At 42.3% G+C, this 24724-nt stretch overlaps 1 protein-coding gene across 2 annotated transcripts in view; it reads right to left on the bottom strand.

Moving 5' to 3' along the window:
* The window catches only part of GRID1 (glutamate ionotropic receptor delta type subunit 1), a 705186-nt gene that overhangs the window by 241053 nt on the left and 439409 nt on the right, over nucleotides 1-24724 (bottom strand). For both annotated transcript variants that reach the window (XM_046026168.1, XM_046026169.1), the window contains exon 5: nucleotides 24246-24299. In XM_046026168.1, the coding sequence (XP_045882124.1) occupies nucleotides 24246-24299 (54 nt within the window). The remainder of the gene's footprint in view (nucleotides 1-24245; nucleotides 24300-24724) is intronic.

Raw genomic sequence — 24724 nt, forward strand, 5'->3', positions numbered from 1 at the left:
AGATCAAGAGAGAACATTTTTCTTGCCATTCCCTTCTGCACAGTGAGTTCATTTCTAGTTAACCTTTATACCGAGAATCTAAGTTTCTAGCTTTATGACAAAAGTCTCTCATTAAGCCTCACATCTGATTGGTCCCCACAAAGAGAGAAGATTAAAAGCTCAAGGTTTCTACAGTTTGGCCAATAGATTCAAGGCAAAAACTAAATCGGAACTCACGTATTTCCCAAAGTTTCCATTTTCACTTTATATCTGGCCTCTGTGGACATGGCTTTTGACTGCTAAGTGACCATTTAAAAGTATTTTTAAAGTATACTATAGTATACTATACCCAGGTTTTTTATTCTTTTCCATTTGGGAGTGTCATCCAGACTAATTACTCCTCCACAAATACAGACTATTAATCCTCTTATTTAGAATATTCTTCCTTTAGCATATGACCCCATTATTTTCCTGGGACACACACCTATCTCCCAAACTCTTCATGTCTTTTGGCTCTGTGACTAACTAAATTATCATGCTACAATTTCTATTTGCTTCATCGGACTGCCTTTCCCTAAGTTCATTGTCATTAATATCAGAAGGAAGGCTATTTCTGAGAGGCCCAAGAGAAGTATGTACAGCCTTCTCCTTTTGGTAAAATCCCAATTGTATTCTTCAGTTATCTCCCAGTTGTGTGTCCAAAGAGGTAAACATTCTACAGGTTCCAAATTATTTCATCTCTTACTCCAGAAATATCCCCCCTGAAATATTCTATTACCTTGCCCTCCTACAATCTAATAGCTTCTCCCCATAAATCCTCTCTCATCAATACTGCTCACTCAAAAGATCATCTCTGTGAAAGATGATGGTGTCTTAGACTGGGGTTGTTGCAAATGGATCATCTTTAGATAGAGCCGAAATGCAGAACCTAGAGCACATGTTGATTGACTGATGAGACTGGAACAGAGCGATGGCAAAGTATCACTGAATCCTTTCTCAATGTAAGAAATACTTGTAGTTTGATAACAAAAATACTGTAACAACTAAAACAAGTAGAGAAGAAAACAGGGATAGAATTCCCAGGGAACATCCATTCTTCTAGTCATTGGGATGGGGAGCGGAGGGCGGCAGGAGACTCTTATGCCTTGTAGCATTCTTAAAGGAAGATTTCTATGAAAGAAATAAAATGTGAGACCGAATAATAAAAAAGCTCACTCCATCTAATTTTGTACTGAACATGTACACTGAAACTTAGACCATCTTCATTTTGGGTCAGATAAATTATCAGGAAACCTCTACGAATCTCCATGTACAAAGAGCTAAGACTAAAGAAAAGTCAGACAAATTCTAAAGAAAAGCCAATGCTCCCATCCTCTCAGGTGTTACTTAATCCCCTAGTTGAAAGCCAAACTGTTCTTCTTAGAGAACACAATAAGGAACAGAATAAGACCTGACTGCCTCCATTCAGAAGCAATGTGTGTCTTCAGGTAGGGCCTCTAGCGGGCTTCAAGGGAGGCTCACCATTCCAAAAAATGTTAAGAATTTAAGTATGTGTACATTTGCCTGTAGAGAAAGCCTGTGAGCTGTATTCGATTTTCCACGAAGCCTTTGACCCCAAAAAGCTGACAAAAACCAATACTGAGTTCAGTAATGGTTTTAAAAGTTCTGCTTATCACTAACCATGAGAAGAATGAAAATAATGAGGACAACGTCAACAGGATAACTGGGAGACGCACGAGTTGTCGTGTCTGTCCCACTCAGCTGCTTCTTCCTCACTTCCACTCTGGCCTCCGAGGTAATAACAATGACAAAAAAAAGTACAACCAGAGGCAATGGGATTTGTGTGAGGTACTCCTATGCAGCTGTGAAAATCACTGGATACACCTATAGTACTGCATTATTACCTGTACCACGCAGATACTAGAGGTAAGGAAAACAGACACCTGTTTCTCTTGAGACCTCGAATACAGGACATGTATAATAGAGACATGTGCAACAGTAAAAAGGGATGTGGAGGACATACACCAGCTTCAGGACAGTGGCTGCCACTGTGGAAATAGAGGGGGCTGGCAAACCGATTTGCTGACAGTCTTACCCCTCCTCTTCTATACTATGTGAACAGGTGCCCTTCCCTCCACCTTGGGATTTGAGATGGTGGGATATATCCCTTGGACCCAGAACCACAGGTGCATCCTGCTTGGTTGAAGCCAACCTGGGTGGTCCTACTACCCCAGGCAGTTCGAAGAGAAGGTTCACAACTCTATTTCTGTTCGTTGAGATGTGAAAGGGTTCTCTTAGAAGAATTCTGAGAAGGTTTGCTCAATCCTAAGATGACCACCAAGAAAACATGGCACCTTTCTACCTCTGGAGGCTTGAGTCATGGGGGAACTTCCACTTGATGGCAGTCTGAGCACACAGAACACAATAGATAGACCAAGGATCCCAGAGGAAACTAGTTAGCGGCTATATTACCCTGCCCTATGACCTCATGGCCTACCTCTGAGCCTTCTCTATGGTGAGATGATAAACTGAAGGAAATGATGATGATCACTGAGATAAACTGAGATGATCACTGAAGGAAACTGGGTTCATATTTTTCTGTTACTTGTAAAAAAAACAAAAAACAAAAAAAAAATCTGGCTGACACAGAATTTAATGGGACTAAACGTAAGCAGGTACAAAACAGACTTTAATTATATCTGAAATGGTCAGCCTCTTAAAAACTGAGATCTCAAATATGGCAAAGTTTGAACAGTGGACATGTAGGGGTTTGTGATGTCATGCCCTACAGCTTCTATGCCTCTTGGAAATTTTTGTTTAAAATAGAGAGAATCACTGCAGAAGTCTTACTCCATGTCTGTTGAAGCAGCAGAGAGGTTAAATTTTCATAATGAGGAGAATCTTCAAAACAGCAATTAACATGGTAAGGATCTCCTTTTTCTAAATATACACTTTGGCAAATCCAATGCAAAACTCATGAACAAGTAAGTTTCTGTCTGATCTTTAAGACTTCAGTAAAATTTCAGAACTTTCTGGTATCGGGAAAATATTATTAAACATTTATACAGAGCTCTAAACTCATATAGGTCTGTGAAATCACATTATTAGTCATTTCCTTTTATTCTTTACAAAGGCCTAGATCTATCAAATATCTGTGTGATACCAGCATTATTTCATCTCTGGAGAAATAATAAAGTTTATTTCCCTTCTAACAACCATGGTTCCACTAATCTAAAGTTGATGATAGTAAGGAAACTTCACAGACAAACATAGACTGAGAGAAAAAAGGAGGATTCAATGAAGTCATGATGGAAGATTTCCTCCCAACCAAGTCAACAGACTCATTAGAATATCTGCTGCACTCAGATCCCTATGGAACACTGAAGGCCAGGAAAGCCAAGGCTCCATAGAGACCAGAACATCCCAGTGAGAAAGAGAGTGTGGGAGGAAGCTGTCAAAGCTTGGTGCTGGTTACAACTGCAGGACAGAAAAAGTGGCAGGAAGGCACTTTCTTTCTTTTTTCTTTTTCAAGATTTTATTTATTTGTCAGAGAGAGAGAGCACAAGTCCGGGAACCTGCAGGCAGAGGGAGAAGCAGGCTCGACAGTCCCAGGACCCTGAGATCAGGACCCAAGCCAAAGGCAGCTGCTTAACCGACCGAGCCACCCCCGTGTCCCAGGAAGGCACTTCCTGAGTTGTGGTTCTGACCAGAGACACCCCGTCTCATTCATCACCCCCTGGAAGCTCATGGGGTATGCATGAGTCTCCCTGTTTTACCTGGGATGTAGGAAATTGCCATAGAGGATGACTTTGCTCCCCAGAGTATGGTCCATGGGCCAACAGCATCAGCATCACCTCTGAGTTTGTTAAAAAATGCAGAATCTCAGGCTTCCCCCTGGTCCTATCTAATCAAAATTTGCATTTTGACCAATAGGCACACTCAAATTTCAGAAGCACTGGTCTAGGGTATTATGCAGTGAAATGAAGAGATTATAGGATCTGGAATCCAGTGGGTTTGGGTTCCAGTCCTGGCTTCTCTTCCTGGCTGCATAACCTGGACAAGGCATTTAATTCCTTTAAGTGTCATCTGTAATTGGGTAGCAGTACTTCCCAGGGTTTTGACTGCATTCAGTGACTTTAATGCAATGGGATTCAATGTGTCCAGTACAGAGTCTTGCGGTGAGCACTCCTTATCCTTCTAACTCAGAAGCTAAAGCTCTTCATACATCCTTTGAGGTCCAGCAAAATGTTGGCCACAGCCTGGCCTCAGGGCAAGCCAGAGCAGCCATCTTTCTGCCCTTTTCCACACCATGCCTAACGCACAGCCCTAAGGGAGCTCACAGCAGACCATCTCAATCTGCATGTAGCTTTTTCCTGTTCCTCATCTCCAAGAGACCCCGTGGTATACTTGACTCCCTGCCAAGACATCAAACCAGGACTCAACCATCCTATCATTAAATAAAATGGCCCATTAATTGAAAATTGGCATGGCTTCCTTCATTTTGATAAGTGACACAAATGGGTTCTGCTCACAGTAAAGCCAGCATTCTGCCTGCCCTTTTTTACCCAGAACTGCCCATGGTACAGGTGGCAGAGCTGTCCCCACCTCCTCCATCACAGTCCATTCCCCCGAGTGGCCCAGTCAGACCAGCTAGCAGTGAGCAGCTGGCCCTATTTCCTAAAGACCCACACCTGGCCATGACCACAGGGTGAAACAGATGTCCCCTCAGGCCCTCCCCAGGCCTGCTGCCTTACAGGAGAATCTGCTATCTCGTCCAGAAAGCCCAAACAAGTCCCCTGGGGTTTTGCATATTTAGTGGCTCTTTTATTCTATTTCATTTAATTGAGCTTTTATTTCATCACATTTTATTCTATTATATTTGACCATGAGCACAAGGTGGACATCTGTCCTCCAATGAGCCAGGGGACCCACACATGTCCCCAGCATTTACGGGAGACAGTCGGTGAAGTTCCTCTGGCTGTGAGTTATTTATGGATGACGGCTGGGCTGGAGTGGGTTGTCAGCGGGATTTACACTCTCCTTCTCTCCTCTCCTTTCTTCCTTATCTTTTACGTTCACTTTCTCCTTTCCCATTTCTACTCCCTCCCTTGGATCTCACTCTTCCTCCCTCCCTCTTTTCCTTGCCCCATCTTCTTTGGCCTTCCTGCTCCCAGTAAGCTTGCAAGTTCTGAATTCTCACACCCCCACGTCATGCCCCTCCACTCAGGTAGTTTTCCTTCATTCCAAGGTCTCTGAACATCCAAGGTAGGTCAAAGCAGTACCCAGAAGTGGGTCAGTGATAGCTAACCTACCCCCATATCCAGATGTGATAAACCTGAAATATGCTCTAAGTTGGACCAGAAATATATTCTTCTGCAGGTCTGGGCCTGAGTATTAAAAGCACTAATGCAGCCACTTTGGAAAACAGTGTGGAGATTCCTCAAGAAATTAAAAATAGAGCTTCCCTATGACCCTGAAATTGCACTACTGGGTATTTACCCCAAAGATACAGATGTAATAAAAGGAAGGGCCATCTGTACCCCAATGTTTATAGCAGCAATGGCCACGGTCACCAAACTGTGGAAAGAACCAAGATGCCCTTCAACGGACGAATGGATAGGGAAGATGTGGTCCATATACACGATGGAGTATTATGCCTCCATCAGAAAGGATGAATACCCAACTTTTGTAGCAACGTGGACGGGACTGGAAGAGATAATGCTGAGTGAAATAAGTCAAGCAGAGAGAGTCAAGTATCATATGGTTTCACTTATTTGTGGAGCATAACAAAGAATATGGAAGACATGGGGAGATGGAGAGGAGAAGGGAGTTGAGGGAAATTGGAAGGGGAGATGAACCATGAGAGACTATGGACTCTGAAAAACAACCTGAGGGTTTTGAAGGGGCAGGGGATGGGAGGTTGGGGGAACCAGGTGGTAGGCATTAGGGAGGGCACATATTGCATGGAGCACTGGGTGTGTTGCAAAAAACAATGAATATTGTTATACTGAAAAGAAATAATAAATAAATAAATAAATAAATGAAATCTCAAAAAAAAAGCACTAATAACTGTAGGAACAAGCTAAACATAGGTTTGTCTGCCACTTGGAGGGAAGGGCAGTAGTGTAGGGTGTACACAGTTCAAAGACTCAGGCAGAGTCTGAGGAAGACTGGTCCAGGTAACAAGGCTCTACAGTCACGGTCAGAAAAGAACTTCATGCAATCTTATGAGCCCAGTAGAACACTACAGAACTCACCTGAAAAAGGAGTCTCAAGAGCTGAATAAGGTAATTCCATTTACTCAGATCCAACATCCCTAAGGATCCTCTAGCCCTTTATTATATATCCACAACCCTGATTCAAATCTGGGGCTACTGTGAATTCTGTGTTCCTTGTACAACCAGAAAAAAACTGCAGGTGTAATCCATTGCTCCATCTATGCTGGGCTTGGAACCAGAACCAGCTCCTTGAGGGCAAGGCGTATGTTTCTTATATTCTCTTGTCTTTCTACTATTGAGCACCAGGCCTGGTAAATACTTTAGAACAAAGAAGGGTAGAGAAGGAGAAAGGATTGAAGAAGGAAAAGAGAGAGGAAGAGAGAAAGGGAGCAAAGGGCAGATGGAGTTCTTTAGAATTCCACACCCAAAAAAAGGTGAACCCCCAAAATTTTAATATTTGAAATTCTGACCTAAATAATTCTATAACATAAAGCCAATGTTCTTCATTCTGCTGTTAAATTTTTTAAAGCTGATCAGAACTTCAATTTGCAGCTTACTCCCAGGCAGATATTCAAACAGAAAAATAAATATAATAGCAAATGATCCTTCACGGCACTCATTTGCTTGCTTGCTACAAACCACTTTAATTATTTTGTTTGCAATACCTATTTATTTGTCTCAGGAGAATATTTAAATCTGCTTTTATTTGTGCGCAACTATCCCGACCACTAGCAAAATGAGACCTTATGTTTCACATTAACACTTCATGGTTTTTTAATCCCCAAGGAACTGGCAGAAAATTATAATTTTTAATTGCATTATAATTTAAAATCCTGAAATATTGTTTTTAAAATTTCCAAATAGGATGTTAAAATAAAATTGCATGACCCAGAGCCTGAAGTGGAAGACTCTGAAATTCATAGTTTCATGTTTATCATATCAAAACCCTTATATTTGAATTGGATCCAGTTGTGTAGACTCAAGTGTAAAGATCTGAGAATATAAATTCAGAGGAGTATAAGATATAGAGCATGGTAATTAACTGTATAAATTCTGACCATGATGGACTCATAGGGACTGAAATAACCATTTACCTTAAAAAACAAGACATATGATAGGGCAGTTTTCAGGCATTAGACAACAGGCATAGCTGAGAAGTGATACCCAAGAGAAAAGAAATAAATGAAGTAAGTGTGAACTTAACATTAATAGGCTTTCCAGTTGGCAACAGAGGAAGGGGAAACCTAGGCAAAACCTAATGTTTCCATGAGTTGAAGAGAATTTGGGTTTTGAGGAAGCCAACACAGTTGCAATTCATAAGGCAGAATTCCAGAGAAGAGAGAGCTACAAAAAAAATGCCCTCCAGAAATCTACTGAAAGTTCCCTTTAAGTCTTTAGCAGTGTATTGATTAGTGCATGTGAGTAAAGTAACTTTGTATCTAAGGAAAGAACCACCAGGAAGGATGAGGTTTACCAACCCTCCATAATGGGTCAAATTAGCAACAGACTAAAACTGGTTTTGACCTAACAAAGCTTCTGAGAAAGTCTGAAAAAATCAAAATGCTCCAAAATAACTTAACTCTGTCCAAGGGGGGAGAATCAGAGGAACGAAGTATTTAAATGAAGAATCAAGCACCAAGCTATATAAATTCACAATGTCTGGCATCCTATCTAAAATTACCAGGCATGCAAAGAAACAGGAAAATGCTATCTATAATGAGAAGAAGAATCAATCAATGGAAACAGACCCAGAAATAATACAGCTGGCAGAATTAGTAGAACAGGACATTAAAACAGATATTATAAATAGTATAAACACACACCATATGCTCAAGAACGTAAAGTATGTACATGATAGGGAGAAAAATAAAAGACACAAATTGAATCTCTACAAATAAAATATGCAATGTCTGTGATGAAAATTACTCTAGATGAAATCAACAGCAGATTAGAAGAAAAATAAATGAACCTGAAAGTATCAAAACAAAAAGTCCCAAAATGAATCACAGAGAAAGAAAAAAAAAGACTGAGAAAAAGCGAGAGTATTAGTGAGCAGGGGAACAATTTCAAGCAACCTAATATACATGTTATTTAAATCCATGAAAGGGAAGGATAGAAAAAATATTGGAAGAAATAATGGTCAAACAATTTCTAAATTTGATGACATCCACACCCAAGTATACAATCAGAGAGAAAGAAAAATCTTATAAGCAACCATAGGAAAAAGATCCAGTATGCAGAGAAAACTAAAGAATGACAGCTGATCTCCCATCAGGAACAAAGTGAACCATAAGTCACTAAAATGACATCTTTAAGGAATGAAAAACAAAAGGTGGAAATTTATTACAAGCATATCAGAACTATAGGAAACTTAGATGTAATGGACAGCTTCCTTGAAAGATGTAAACTACCAAACCTCACTTAGGGAAAACAAAGATAAGCTAATTATCCTTATTTCTACTAAAGTAGCTGAATTTGTTGTTAGAAATCTTTGCATCGTGGAGATGGGTGGATATGTAGGGAAATTTTCAGGGCCTGATATCTTCACTTATGAATTCTACATATGTTTAAGGAAGATATATCAATACTACAAAAATTCCTTCAGAAAACTGAAGAGAAGAAAGCACATTCTTATTCCAGGAGGTCAGTACTACCCTAATAACAAAACCAGACAAAGAGTTTACAAGATGAGAAAACTACAAACTAACATCCCTCATGAACATAGATACAAAACTTCCTTAAAATATATTAGCTAATGGGGCGCCTGGGTGGCTCAGTGGGTTAAAGCCTCTGCCTTCAGCTCAAGTCATGATCCCAGAGTCCTGGGATCGAGCACCGCATCGGGCTCTCTGCTCAGCGGGAAGCCTGTTTCCTCCTCTCTCTCTCTCTCTCTCTCTCTCTCTCTGCCTGCCTCTCTGCCTACTTGTGATCTGTCTGTCAAATAAATAAAATCTTAAAAAAAAAAAAGATATATTAGCTAATACTTTAGCTAAGTGTAAATTCAACAACTCCAAACAAAACAAAATAAAACCCAGCAACATCATGATCAAGTGGGATTCATCTCAGGACTGTAAAGTTGGTTTCACACTTGAAAATGAATCGATTTAGTACTCCATAGCAACAGAATACAAAAAAGGAAAACCATGTGAATACATCAATAGATGCATAAAAAACATTTGACAAAATCCAATTACTAATTCTATTACAAATGCTCAGTAAGCCAAGGATAAAAGAAAACTTCTTCAACCTGATTAAGAGTATCAATGATGAACTTATTTGTAACATCATAAATAATGGCAGGAAGCTGAAGTTATCCCCCTAAAATCAGGAAAAAAACAAAGATGTGCACTCTTATTACTTCTCTTCAACATTGCTCTGGAGGTTCTAGCCAGTGCAATAAGGCAAGAAAAAGAAATCAAAGAGATCTGGATTAGAAAGGAAGAAATACAACTGTCTTTATTCACATGTAACATGACTGTAGAGCAAGTCTCAGTAAATCTGCAAATAAAGCCATTAAAACTAATATGTAAGTTTAGCAAGATTGTGAGATATAAGGTCAATATTCAAAAATTATTTGTATTTTCTACACACTAGCAACAAACAACTGTAAACTTAAATTGAAAAAGCAGCACCATTTACAATCGTATCAAAAATATTAGAAATGTAAGGATGAATTTAATAAGACCTATTCATTTAACACTGCAGAACACTGCTGAAAATAATTAAGGAGGATATACATAAATGAAAAGATAAGCCTTGTTCAAGGATCAGAAGACTCAATATTGTGAAGCTCTCAATTCTCCCTCAGATTATCTCTAGATTCAATACAAATGAAATTAAAATCCTAGCAGGCCTTTTCCTAAAATCTGTATGGAAATGCAGGGCCAGAACTAAGCTGTGGTGCTTGTACAAACTTAAGGGTGAATTCCTTCCTAAATTTTGTGCCTTAGGTGCCTTGCTTGTCTCATTCTAGTCCCAGCACTATAAAAATGTGAAGGATATAGAAGGCTTTATGCAAATTTTTAAAGAAGGAAAAGGTGGAAAATTTACTCCACTTGATTTCAGAAAGCTACTGTTATGAAGAAAGTGCGGCACTGACGATAAGATAGACATATAGGTCAATGAAACAGAAGAGAGAATCTAGGAATAGATCCAAACATTGAATGCCAATTGATATTCTACAAATGATCCAAAGGGGAAAGAAGATTATTTTCAACAAATGGTGGGAAACAATTAAATATTCATCCACAGAAATAAATCAAAGCAAAGCAAAAATTAGTCTCAACCCTTACCACAAAAATTAACCATCACTCTACATTAACGACATGAATGCATCTCAAAATTATGATGAGTGAAAATAGCTAGAAAGAGAGTATGTACTGGATGATTAAATTAATATAAAGTCCTCAAAATGCAAAGTAATCTACACTGACAGAAAATATATCAAATGTTGCCTGGGATTGCAGTGGATAAAGAGAAACTGGTTACGTGGGGACATCTTTTGTGGGTAATAGAAAGGTGCATTATCATAACCGTGATCATAGTTTCACAAGTGTATGTCAAAACTACAAATCAGGGCATATGAGTCAATTAAGTGGCTGCCTTCAACTCAGGTAATGATCCTAGGGTCCTAGAATCAAGTCCTGCATCGGGCTCCCTGTTCAGCAGAGCCTACTTCACCCTTTGTCTTCTTCTCCCCCTGCTTGTGCTCTCTTTCTCTCGTGCTCTTTCCCTGTCAAATAAATAAATAAAATCTTTAAAAAAAAAAACTCCAAATCATAACCCATTAAATTGTGTGGTATTTTTAATGTCAATTATACTTTATATTAATATTTTAATATTCTCACCTACAAGGAGGCTATAAACAACAAGAGCAACAACAACAATCAGAAGAGTCAAAATTGAGGGAAAGAGGATTTAGTGAGGAACATTTCTTTGAGGAGGAAAAGAGAACATGGACATGCTTCCACTCCCCATAAGAGAAAGGAGGGTGTTTGCTCCCTCATTAGAAGTCTTCTTGGAGAGGCTTCCCTGGAGCCATTGACAAATACCACAAAACAGAGCCAGGGCCTTCCATAAGCTTCTCTGCGTTGTATCATAAAAACTACTTTATGAGCCTACTATGGGCCCACTGGCATTGCTCATTCCCTTCTACTGGATACAAATTAGAGAAAGTGTCATGTCTTTCTGTGTATTAGCTATGGTTAATAGAAAACTTGATGTCACTTTAAGTTGCAAAAACCAGTTTTGATTCAGGAATTAAAATGCTCTAACCCAATATAAGAATTGGAAGACCAATTTTGACCCTTAAAATACATAAATGAGCCTGTATCTCCCTTTAATGTAGGAGTAGGCTGGCTCAAAGGCAGCACCACATTGAACAAGATCAATATGAGCCTGGGGCACCTGGGGGGCTCAGTTGACTGAATGTCCAATGCAGGTGGTGGTCTCATGGTTGTGGGATCAAGCCCCATGTTGGGCTTGCTCAGTGCGGAGCCTGCTTCAGATTCTCTTTCCCTCTCCCGTTCATTCATTCCTTCTCTCTCTCTCTCTCTCAAATAAATAAAATCTTTAAAAAAATCAATGTGAGCTGAAAATTCCTGCTTGTCTTTATATGGTGGTGATACCTTAGACCTTCCCTGACCCTCAAGTTTGTACTCTTGACTCCAGTGTTAGTAATAGCTGTCTCAGAAGGTCATGGTAAGGATCCAGTCACATAAAAAAGGATGAATACATCTGCACAAAGGACATGAGCAGCTAAATCACAAAATTAGAAACAAGTATGATCAAAAAATTTATGTTCAAAGTGTTTGGCTTGGCTAATAAGCAAAGAAATACAAATGAACACAATGCAGTGAGCCTTTTTATCTATAATATTGGTAAAGATGACAAATGGTTATATTCATGTTCACAAGACACAAGAGTGGGATGAGACAGAGTACTCTGATGAAAGGGGCTCAGGCTCCTTGAGAGTCCTCAAACCTTGGAACAGTACTTTCACCATCACTAGGAATCAGACACATCAGACCCAGGTACAAGTACGTCAATTGCAGCGTTATTTACAACAGCATTAATTACCCTAAGTTTCCAAAAATGGAGATGATTTGCATAAATTATGATTCTTCCAAATGACAGACTACTACAAGACCATTAAATATTATTCCCCATGCTGGCTACTGACATGATAAAATGAATTACACATTATTAATTGAAAGCAGTAGGATACAAAACACAACAGAGAAACCTCAATTTGGCAAAATAAACTACATATATAAGGCGACTGGAAAGGATAATTTATTAGAACGTTAATCTGTCTTCTGTTTTACTATTGTAGAAGAGTCACCAAAAAAAGAGCAATTTTCCACTGCTTTCCTTCTATCCCTCCCCCTCTCTCACTACCATGCATGTGCCCATATACACACACAGAAGCAAGCAACACCCTATGCACTAGGAAGTTTATGCTCTTCTTTCTCCCAAGATACTTTCTTTCCACAAATACGTGAACGTGGCAGTGATATTGGTGGGGGAAGCCTCTGTGGCTTAGGGTATGGGAGTGGTCAAAGTGGCTTGAGCCAGGAAACTTCCTGTTGAGATGGGAAGGAGACAGAAGAGGGGTTTGTGGGTCTACCCATCCCGATACACATTAATCCAAGGTAGGGTGTCAGAAAGGAGTAGCTGGTAGTCACTTTTTTTTTTTAAAGATTTTATTTATTTATTTGACAGACGGAGATCACAAGTAGGCAGAGAAGAAGCAGGCAGAGAAAGAGGAGGAAGCAGGCTCCCTGCTGAGCAGAGAGCCCAATGCGGGGCTCGATCCCAGGACCTTGGGATCATGACCTGAGCTGAAGGCAGAGGCTTTAACCCACTGGGCCACCCAGGCACCCCTAGCTGGTAGTCATAGTCACTTAGGAAGGCTGTGCTCAATGCATGAGGTCTTTCACACCCAGAAAAGGGGAAAAAATCACCATGCCCAGGCTTGAGACCTTAAGTGTTGGAACTTCCTGAGTATCATCTACAGAGATTTTCTATGATTAATACTGACAGTACAGAATCCAGGGACCTTTGCATGATCTTCATGTGGGCAAGGAGGGAGATACCTGTTATAAATGGGTTCAAATTTCTCACTTTGAAAATTCTCACTTTGAATGGGTTCTCAAATTTCTCTCAAAATCCCTTTAAGTGGGATTTCATGGATAAATATAATTTGTTTTGAAATAACATCTACAAGGCTCCAAAGCAGGGCCTGCACACAGTAGGTACTCAAATGTAAGTTTCCCTGCTTTTGAAGGTAACAACCCGGTTCACTGTTCTTGCAATGCCCCAGAGCAAATAAGCAGAGATCTAAGAGTAAAGAAGAGGCCATTAAGACCCCCACTAGCCTCAGAAGGTGGGCTCTTCCCCAGTTCTTGCCCAGGAGCCCCACTCTGCACCTGACCAGGGAGCAGTACCAGGCACAGGGAGCACCTGACGCAGTCCCTCGTCACTTCTGCAGCCAACAAGCCAGTCTGCAAGGCTACAGGAAACCACATCCTAGTTCTGGTCACTGACAAATAAAGGGTTTCTTCACTCCCCTTTCTGAATCTTGACAGTATTCATTTGGGATTCTCCAACAGCTTTAAGACACAGGTGGCCCCAGTGCACAGAACACCCTCCGGTTTGAGACAGTGGGAGAAATAACCCAAACCAAGCCTCCAGTCTCTATGAGCCCTCAAACATTATTTAAGACACTTCAGGAGAAGTTTCTCTGGTCTGAATTGTCTCTGGCCTCCACCTCTGCTTACACACTCTGGTTCTGAAAACACCCTCCTGCCAAGGGCCTGTGAGGCCCCACGCTGCGCAATGGGAGCAGCCCTTTGCGTGCACACATGCGCACACGTGCTAACTTCTCGCCTCTCCGTGTGGTACATGGTGATTATCCAGCCTGGCAAAGGAGGTGTAATAACAGGGTAGAAGGCACAGATAATAGGATCTTTCTGGCACAAGTACTGAGTTCATCAGAATCCATCAGAACCCATTTGTGGGAAAAGCAATGATAGGAATGCACAAGGGTAAACACTAACCTTTAGTTTTCAGATACATTTGCTGCACGCAGTAATTAAAGCTATTTTTAAAACTCCCTAAGTGTCAGCACTCCCTTTCCCAAGCATCCTTCTGTCAAAACTGTGCAAAACGACAATGTACTTGTTGGGGACAATTGACTCACATCTAAAACATGGAGTCTGATTCCACACCACTGGTAGGAATCTGGATGCGCTCTTCTGTCTGCAGGGAGCTTGAACTTGGTTGCAAATCACAGAGGATCTGGAGTGGCCTCTACAAGCATTGCCTAGCTGCTGTAGGTCAGTGATCCATGAGCACACTTTTCTCCCCCATGATACCATAAATTCTCTGAAGGTGAGGAGCGTATCTCTCCAAGGTGTATGGGCATCCCCAGCGCCTCACAGGTATTTGGTACATGCATGAGAAATGAATTACAGATTGGCAAGAGTTGCAAATTTTGGTAGGGAGACAGGACATGGGGGTAAGAGCTAAGGACCACCGAAGAATCACAGCCCGAGTTCTTTGGGGTGTCTGGAATAAAGAAAGGTATGGAAGCAATTCATAGGTGTTGCAAAGTGAGGGGAGGGTCATTTGGGCTGAGTCTTAAAGGGAGAACTAGAGCCCCAGCAAGCCAAACAATGGTTAGAAATATTATAACTCAGGCTCACCTCAATGATGAGTCAAGCCATGTCTCCATCCCCTGGCACTACTCATAAAGTCATGCACTGACCTGGTACATATTTCCTTGATTAAATTCCAAGGATGAACTTTCCCACAGGACAGTAGTGATTTGGTAAGAGGAACTTTCCTTCAAGAGTGCTTGCTATAGGCCAGACCCCTGTGATGGGTCACTTGGGGTGAGTTATCTCATTTAATCTGCACACCTGTCTTAAGAGGTAGCTATCAGGAACTCTATTGAGCAGATGAAGAAAATAAGGCTCAAGGAAGGAAGTAAAACATTTTGTCCAGAGTCAAAGAGGTATCCATGGTGACTGATCTAAAACATGATGGTACGTCACTGTTCTCTAATACCGTCCCAAACCCATCAGTGCAGCTCTAAGCACCCTTCCCACGGTGCTTTGAAGAAGGCCAGAGAAGGATGTCTCACAATGACGATTTCCTCATATATTACCACAAGTGTTAAATTTCACAGATTCCTTTTGGGCTAAGAAAGGAAAATAGATTCACTCTGAGTAGAAAGCGGAAGTACATTTCTAGTAAATATGGTTTGTTCCCTTCAAATACTACTCATGGGACTTGTATTAGCTTAATCTTGTGGGTTTTTTTAGGAGACTTTCATCATTTCCACAGAAGGTCTAGGAAAACAAGGTGCTAATATGTAAAATCACCTAAAGGGAAGAACTCTAATAATAAACAATAAAAGTTTTATAATAAGACTTTCTACCACTTCCAAATGATGAAAACATTCAAATATGACTGGTGTTCAGTCATGCAGCCATGCATTTAGTGTTTAGTTAGTGCTAAGTATAATGCGGGAAGGTAAGGAAGAAGCAGCATGGCAGAGGGTATATATTTCTTAAATTTGGAGTCACCCACCCCTAAGTTCAAATCCTGACTCTGTCACTTCCTAAGTGACACTGAAAAGTCAACCCATCTCTCTGGCCCCCGTTTCCTTATCTGTAAAATGGAATAATACAGGTTAAGTACCTGGGGACTTGGTTCTCCAACTCCTTCCTACCTTTAACCCCCTATGTCATCACATCCTCATGACAGCAGCACTTGACACCAGTGGTCTCTCCCTCCACTTAGAAACGGTTTCTTCAGGGGTGCCCGGGTGGCACAGACAGTTAAGCCTCTGACTTGATTTCAGCTCAGGTCATGATCTCAGGATCATGAGATCGAGCCCCACATCAGGCTCCACGCTCAGTGCACGGTGCTTAAGATTCTCTCTCCCTCTCCCTCTGCCCCTTTTGCTTCTGCTCTCTTTCTCTTTCTCCCTTTCTCAAATAAAGAAAATCTTTACAAAAAGAAAAAAGGAAGGAAGGAAGGAAGAAATGGTTTCTTCATTTGGCTTCTAGATGAAGAAGCCATACCTACTTATCATAGCAATACTCACATGAAATGTAAATTATGTAAGCACTGCAATTAAAAGGCCGAGTGTTATAACAGATAAAATAGCAAGATCCAAATATGAATGGCCTTCAAGAAACATGTTGTATTTTAAACACAAAGAAACAAGTAGGTTAAAAGTAAAAGAATGGAAAAAGATTTATTAGGCTAACACTAGTCAAAATAAATCTGTAATAGCTGCAGTAACATCAAATTACATTTCAGAGTGGAGAACATTTCAGAGCAGAAGTATAAAGAAGGTCATTTTGTAATGATAACAGATCAATTAATCAACAGGACATAAAAGTCTAAACATTTATGCCTCTTGTAACAAAGTTTCAAAATACATTAAGCTACAACTGCAAGGAGAAATGGGCAAATTCACAATTAAAGTTGAATATTTTGATACTCCTCTCTCAATAATTGATAGAACAAGTAGACAAAAAAATCAAGGATACAAAAGACATAAACAACCCTACCAACTAAATTGACCTAATTGGCATTTATAGAACATTCCACACAACAATAGATAACACATCTTTTTCAAGTGCACATAAAACATTTATCTGGGAAGACAATATACTAGACTATCAAGTAAGTCTCAATAAATTTTAAAAGATGACAGTAATAGAAACTATGTTTTTTGGCAATAATGAAACTGAATTAAAAATCAATAAGAGGGCGCCTGGGTGGCTCAGTGGGTTAAGCCGCTGCCTTCGGCTCAGGTCATGATCTCAGGGTCTTGGGATCAAGTCCCACATCGGGCTCTCTGCTCGGCAGGGAGCCTGCTTCCCTCTCTCTCTCTCTGCCTGCCTCTCTGTCTGCTTGTGATCTCTCTCTGTCAAATAAATAAATAAAATCTTTAAAAAAAATCAATAAGAGAAAGATCCTTTAAAAATCCCCAAATATTCGGAAACTAAACAATATACTTCTAAACAACCCATGGATCAAAGAGGAAACCAAAAGATAACACGGAGAATACTTTAAACTGAATAACAGTGAAAACACAACATAACAAAATTTGGGGGATGCCATTAAATCACTTGAGGGGAAGTTAATAGCACTGAAGAAAAAGTTCTCAAATCGATGATCTCAGCTTCCCTCCCCCCTAAGAAAAATACAGACATAGATGGCAAATAGATGCAAGAAAAGATGCTCGGCATCATGAATCCTTAGGGAAATTAAAATTACAATGATAATGAGGAACCATTACATACCAGTCCAATGGCTAATATCAAAAACCTGATCAAACCAACTACTTAACACAATGTGGAGCCATTGGAATTCTCACCCAACCTGAAAGTTTCTTAAAAAGTTAAACATACATCTACCACATGGTCCAGCAATTTCACTTGTAAATATGTACCCAAGAAAAATGAAAGTAAATGTCCATAAAAGGCCTGTGGATGGACATTGATTACAGCCTTATTTGTAACCACTAAAAATCTAGAACAACCCCAATGTCCATCGATGAATAAATAGATATTCAAATTGTGATGTATCCATACATTTGGATATCCTTCATCAATTAAGAAAAGGAACTACTGGTATATACTGCAATATGGGTGAATCTTAAAATAATTACCTGGATGGAAATAGCCACAGCAAAACAAAAAAAAAAAGTACATACTGCATGATTCCATATACATAAAACTCTCGAAAATATAAATAATCTATAGCGCTGGGAACAGATCAGTAATTGTCTGGTGAGTGGGAGATGAAGGGGCTGGGGGTGGGATTACCAAGGGGCAGAAGAATACTTTCTGGACATGTTCACTATCTTCCTTGTGGTCACAGCTCATGGCGCACTCATATGTCAAACGTCAACTGTACATTAAATATGTGCATTTACTGTATGTGAATTAAACCTCAATAAAGCTGTACACTTTTAAGTAAAAAAAAAAAAAAAAATAGATGAAGGGAGTGATGCTGGAAAAACAGTGCCAGAACTGCAATGTCTGATAAATGGCGACTCCTACTCTCTGCTCCAGGTTTCCAGCTGGGGCTACAGAGGTGGGTGGGATGCGGTCCCTGTCCTCCAGGGCTCCTCAGTGGGGCTGAAGAGACAAACAATCAGCTCAATTACAACAAACATAATTGGTTTGGAGTGTTACTAAATTAAATTTGTAGACAGTAAATGGTACAGGGACTTAATATCCAAACAGAATTGGAGTCTTCAAAATGAAAGGAAGAAAAAAAATTAAATCTTTTCCCGACCTCTCTCTGTGTCCCAAATAAAGATTTCTTAAAGCTATTTGACTCTGCATTCATATCATGGTCTTTCTTCTTGTTTTCTTCAATTAGTGCATTAGCATTTCCTTCCCCCACATTATTCGTGTGTAGCCTAATCTCATTTTCATGTGCTTTAACTCAGTGTGTGTTGGGGGCAGGGTAGGAGATTTGGAAGTCTGGACTGACATTCATTCTCTGGACCATTGAGGGAAATCCCCTCTGGGCCAGGTCAAGGTCTGCACCTGGAGGATCCTCACGGAGTAGATGTTGGTGGCAAATCAGTGAAAGCAACAAGGTGGGAGCTGAAGCTCGAGGGTCAACAACACAAGGGCATTCCAGACAAAGGCTGGCTGGAGAGGTCCTGACACTGGGATGACCCCACATGTCAGGTACTGGCGGCGATCTCTAAGGATACACTCAGGGCAGCTCTGTATGACAAGGGAGGGCAGAAACTAAGATCAGGGAGGGCTCTGGGGTCGACTCCTGAACAACATCATGAGTCACATGGAGGAATGAACTCGATACTGTGGGCCCTGACACTCCACTGCCTTCCAATGACCCATTCAAGAGCAGAGGGGAGCACATCAAGAGAAAAAGCCCAAGTGTGTTTGGAACAAAAGCATATGCAGCCGAAAGAGTGCACAGCCTCAACCCTGGAAAGCAAGGCCTGCCTCTGAGACTGAAGAGGCCTGCAGGAGACACCTGTCGCTCACTCTTGAACTTGAGCTTAGCCACCCTCTTTGACCACAGAAGCCTTTTTCCACAAAGCACCTAGAGATTAGCAGAACATATGTTCCCAAATGCAATTTGGAGACTGCTGTAGGAACCCGGCCAACATTTCCTCTGCCTTTCTCCTTGGCTGCTCTGTCATTGGCTAATGGCCTGGACCGGGGGCTGGGGGGAGCACCTCAAAGGAAGAGCTTGTACCCCATGGGACACGCAAGCACAGGGAAAGGGGGTGCTGTCAACTGTAGCTCACAGAGCATGATGATGGCTTTCTGCGTCTGTAAAGGGTTGGAATGGTTATAAATGCTCTTCTCCCACACACAGGCAGTTAGACAAGCAGAGTGAAGGTGAGGAAGCAGGAAGCAGACCAGCAGCAGGAGGAGCCTGTGTGTGAGTCCCTCGTGTTGGAAACTCTAGGAAGCCTGAGGGAAAGGAGGTACACTTACAGGCTGCTCAGGGAATCAGGCACATGTACCAAAGTCCCAATGTATCATAACTGGGCCAAGGAGGGCACAACGGTAGGAGAATGAATAATGGGGAAATCCAGGAAGACCATCTGGCAAAGGAGAGGTTTAGCAGACCCCTGCAGGAAAGGTAAGTCCTTGGCAATCAGCAACTCAGGAAGAGCATGCCAGGAAAAAGCAAAATCTAGAGCCAGGAGAAGAAAATAAATATAGGAAATAAGTCACTCATCTACTTGCAGGGATGAGCCACAGGAGTGAGAGAAGGGTAAGAAGTAAATGAGGGTGCACAGGTGTGTGTGGTCAGAGTCATCCTGGACAGGTTCTGAGGCAGGGTCTATGATGTTGGTTTTTCTCCACTGCGTAGAGGGCCAACCAGAAGATGTGGAGGGGTCCCTGCCTCCTGGGACTGGAATCCTGAGTGAGAACCGGATATGGGGCATTGATGAGTTTAGAGGAAGACACACTGAGCTAGAGGTGGTCAAGAGGCTTCCAAGCAGCTGACTCCAGAAGGCATCTGGATCTCTGGGTCTGGAGCTCAGAGGCAAGGTCTGGAATGAACATGAGATGTGGGGGTCATTGACCTTTGCTGGAAATGGGGCAGGGGTGTGAGGGGCCTCCCACCTCTGTCTCTTCCACAGACCACAGCTCAGAGCCTCACTCAATGAGAAATCTAAGCACAAGGGTTACGTATGAGCTTCTGCAGTACTTTCTAAACATTTGCAACCGTTTCCATCAAAACATGCTTTGGTCCCATGTCTGGAAGAATCAGTCTAACAATCTGAGCTGTTCAGCAACAAACAGAGCACCAGAGTCCCAATCAAGCTTAGTTCTGGAAGAGTCTGGAAATTTGTATATATACTCCATAAAAGAATTTCCCCCAAAAGGTTCCCAAGAGACAGATCCTCGTGGAGAGGCCATTCCCCTCTGCACCCCGACTCCACCTGGCATTGAGGACACCTGTCCTAAGCACTGGCTCACCTGGGATCTGCTGAAAGGCAGATGGAGAGGAAGTATGCCAGAGCAGCAAGAGAAGAGGTTCCAGAAACTGGCTAGCTCATCCACGGTCAAGTCTGACTAGTTCTCAACTGGCAGCTTCTAATGAATGTCACAGAGTGGTCCCCTCCATCCCTGAGCCTTCAGTTTAATTTTAATTAATTTAATTTAAATTAAATTTAAATTTAAATTAATTAATTTAAATTAATTTTAATTTTTTTAATTTTTCCCTACTTTGGCTTTCCTCAAAGGCCTCCTGGGAAATGCTCTTCAAAGAACTTGCTCTACCCTACGTATATTGACTTACCTTCAACCAAAGCTTTCTAAGAATACACTCCTTGCATGGGACACTGGGAATTCAGTGACGAGCTGAATTCTGGCCATGTCTTCAAGGGACTCGTGACCTAGTAGCCACCTTGATGAGTGGTTCACTCAGCTTTCCACGGTTCTTTCAAATCCCTACCCTCTTCCAAGCTAACATATGATTCAACCAATCAATAAAAATATAGTTTATAACGAAAAGCACATCTGCTTGCTAGTATCCCCACAATCAAACCCAGAGACCTGCAGAAACTAGACACTGTCAGTGAGGCTCATATACTCACAAGCCTTTCTCTGCATCCAATTACCCACTCTCCAAATGAAACAGACCTCAAACATACAACACCAATACTCACCAGTGAAGGGGTAGATATATTAAGAAAACCACCCCGTTAAGGAAAAAAAACAAAACAAAAACAAAACAAAACAAAAGGCCTGTGTCATTGAGTGTTTATCTTGAATACAGGAAAACACATTAAGTGAGTCAGATACAGAGGGAGAAACTGGAGGACAGAGTTTATGAGGAATGAGAGAAGCTGGAGCAGAGCTGGGGACCACAGGGCAGGCCTTCCCAGAGAAAGATGTGGAACCAATAGGCATAAAACTGACCCTGTCAGACAAACTGAACTTCTTCCAGAAAGTGGGAGCAGTTCAAGAAATGAGAAGATGGGGCCCTAGGAGAGGTTCTGAATTCTGGAGACCATGTTGGAACCACGAAGGACTTCCCCTACTTCTCTTCTTTCCGCCTTATTTTACCTATCATGTATGACAAACAGAAAAGCAACTGGGAAAATTTGTCCATGGCTCTGTATTTAGAAAGAGCCCAGAATGATAAGACTATCAACTGTCATGAGAATAACAGGACTCTTATTTCCAGTAGGGCTAGACTGTAACAGGAAAGGCAAGTTCTGAATATGGCTGTATCCTGACGATACGTCTACACGCAATTAAGAGAACATCTTGGTCATTAACCAGAGACCACACTGGGGTCCAAGGGTCCAAGCTTTATAGGGGGAACCAAACTTCAGATCATAGACTTCAAGAATGTCCATGAGCTGACAAGAAAGCAAGGAGTGTCTTCATCAGTGGCATACCTGAGCCCTACCTGCTGGCCTTACAGAATCAGACCCCAAACACGAGTTAAGGATCTCAGTCAGAACCTCGTGCATGATGACGTCCTTCAGCAGAAAGGGCTTGGGAGTCAGAAAGTCTTCCTACAGAGTCCCAAATGCACCACTGAATAATTGTATGACCTCGGGAAAATGATTTAACCTCTTGAGCCTGCCCTTTCCCATCCGTAAAATGGGTATGATAACCACTGTTATACAGGGTTGTCGTTGAGGACAAACATAAAATGCCCTGACAAGTGCCTGGCACATAATGGGTGATCACGATAGAGTAGGCGATATCCTTCACTCTCAAGAGGAAGAGCCTCCCCATAGAAAAGGAAGCCGAGAAGCAGGGGAGGTCACTTCTGGAGGAGGACACACGTAGCCAAGGGAGTCACATAGCAATCCTCTTGGGTGAGGCTGTTCCAGTGTGGCTGACATCCGTGTCCACACCTGACCCTTCCTGGTAACCCTTCCTGGTAACCCTTCCTGGTGTCCAGCTGCCCCAGCAATGCCCTTGCGGGCATGTCATCACAAGTCATGCCTAAGTTACCCTCAGCCCTGAAGAAGGAATCAGGAGGGACAGAGGGCCCTGGAGAGGGTCAGATGCAGGGAAGGAAAAAAATGCAAGTTAGAAACATAAAAGTAGAGCCCTTTTTGAAGACTGGCAACAGAGAAACACTGGCTATCCAGTTTGGAGGAGTCACCATAAAACAGCAGCCAGCACCAGACATTTGCCCGAAGAGGCACATGGAATGCTCCCTTCTCTGGGACAAAGGAACCCAGACTTGGAGAAACCTGGAGAGAAGCTGGTGAAGCCCAGAGGATCAGAACTTCCCCAGGACCCAGGAGCACTCCACCAGGCTCTGAAGAATAGGTCGGTGGCCACCACGTCCCTGCTCATTAGGAGCACAACTATCCACAACCCGAGGTAAATGGACGGTTACCTTGCATGTCTCCAACTGGCCTGGCTTGAAGAGCTAATAAGATGTGAATTTATGGAGAAGAGCCATGAAAAGTAGGCCTTGCAAGAGTTACTATCTGATACTACCTGCAAAATTATTAAAATAAGCCACCCAGAACTCTTTCAACCATAGAGCACTGAGCTAATGAAGAAACACACATCATAAAAGAATAAATTGCCTACATAATAAACTTTGCATCTCCTTGAATGAGCCCATCAGAAATTGATCAGTTAATTTAGGAGCAGCTGAGGGCCCAAGGCCTGCTGAAAGGGGCACCAGGAACTACCGTCTAGAATCAGCTCTGTTAACAGCACTCTGGGGTCACACAGGCTGCCCTGGTGGTGTTTCCCAAATGGGCATGTGGGCACAGGGGGTTCTTGAGGAGAGCCAGGGCAGGTGGTCACAGGCCAGTCGCATGTCATGCCCATAGCATGGAGGAGGCCAGGGCCAGTCACAGGGCACTGATGAAGAACAGACCAGGCCACAGTGAACTATCGGTGCTCCCCTTCCTCCCAGGGCCCAAAGCAGTGGGATGGCCTGTCATAGAAGACGCTTTCCATTTACCTCCTTTAAATGGCTATACAGATTCCTGCCCCCTCCAGCTGCACACGGGTGTGTGCATGCACAGACACACTCATGTACATGTCCGTATACGTGCTCACACACAGGCTGACACACATGTGCTCACACACTCTCACACCCATGCACTCTTATGCATACACACACTCACCCAGGTAACACACACACCTGCTACCTTCTGCATGAAATTCAGCTTCCTCTGCCCCACTCTGAGCCCCATTTTCTAACCTGCCCTAATTGCTCCAGTCCCTGATCCCTGACCGGCTGCCTTCCCCCACTTTGCATACCCCATGCCTGAAGCCACTGCCCTTCAGCTTCTGCCTTCTTCATGTACTCCAGTCTCGACTCCTTCTCTGGTTCCCACCTGCTCCAGGTGAGCATCTCGGCAGGTCACATCCAATTCTCTGAACCCCTGTGTCCTACAGTGGAGCCCTGGAATTCACTCCAGCACCCCAGGGCAGAATTGGGCCCCACGGCATCCCTCTGAGCTTTCCCAAGGGGAAGGGGGCTCAGTGCATGCTGTGCCCCTCGGCCTTCTGGGGTTCTTACCTCATTCACAAAGACCCAGTGGCTGTCCTTGGAAGCCAGGTTGGTCTCCACGGCCTGCAGAGAGAAAAAGTAAACAAACATGAACAGAAGCAAGCCAGAAGCTGGCAGACACGCAGGATGATTGCCGAGACGGGGTTTGATAAACATTGCTCTTCGAGATTTTTTTCTTTGCAAAACATGCTATCCCCTGGGGTCAGCTCTGGCTGCCTTAGTTACAAGAGGCATCATTTGAACACAGACATCTGATTTCCTGCTGTTCTTCCAAGCTCTCGTGCACCAGAAGCACGTCAGAAGCTCCAGTTCCTGCAGGCATCCCAAGGCCACCACAGGTTGGGGCATTCCTCCCCTCTCCTGGAGAGCACTTTTCTAGAGGGGAGCTTGAGGGATGATTCTCATGACTGCCAGAGGATAGAGCATCAGGAATCTGGAATGAGGGATGTATTTCAGCTCATCCAGCCATGCTGAACAACACCTGGGAC

The sequence above is a fragment of the Meles meles genome, chromosome 13 (assembly GCF_922984935.1).
Source record: "Meles meles chromosome 13, mMelMel3.1 paternal haplotype, whole genome shotgun sequence".
Classification (NCBI taxonomy): domain Eukaryota; kingdom Metazoa; phylum Chordata; class Mammalia; order Carnivora; family Mustelidae; genus Meles; species Meles meles.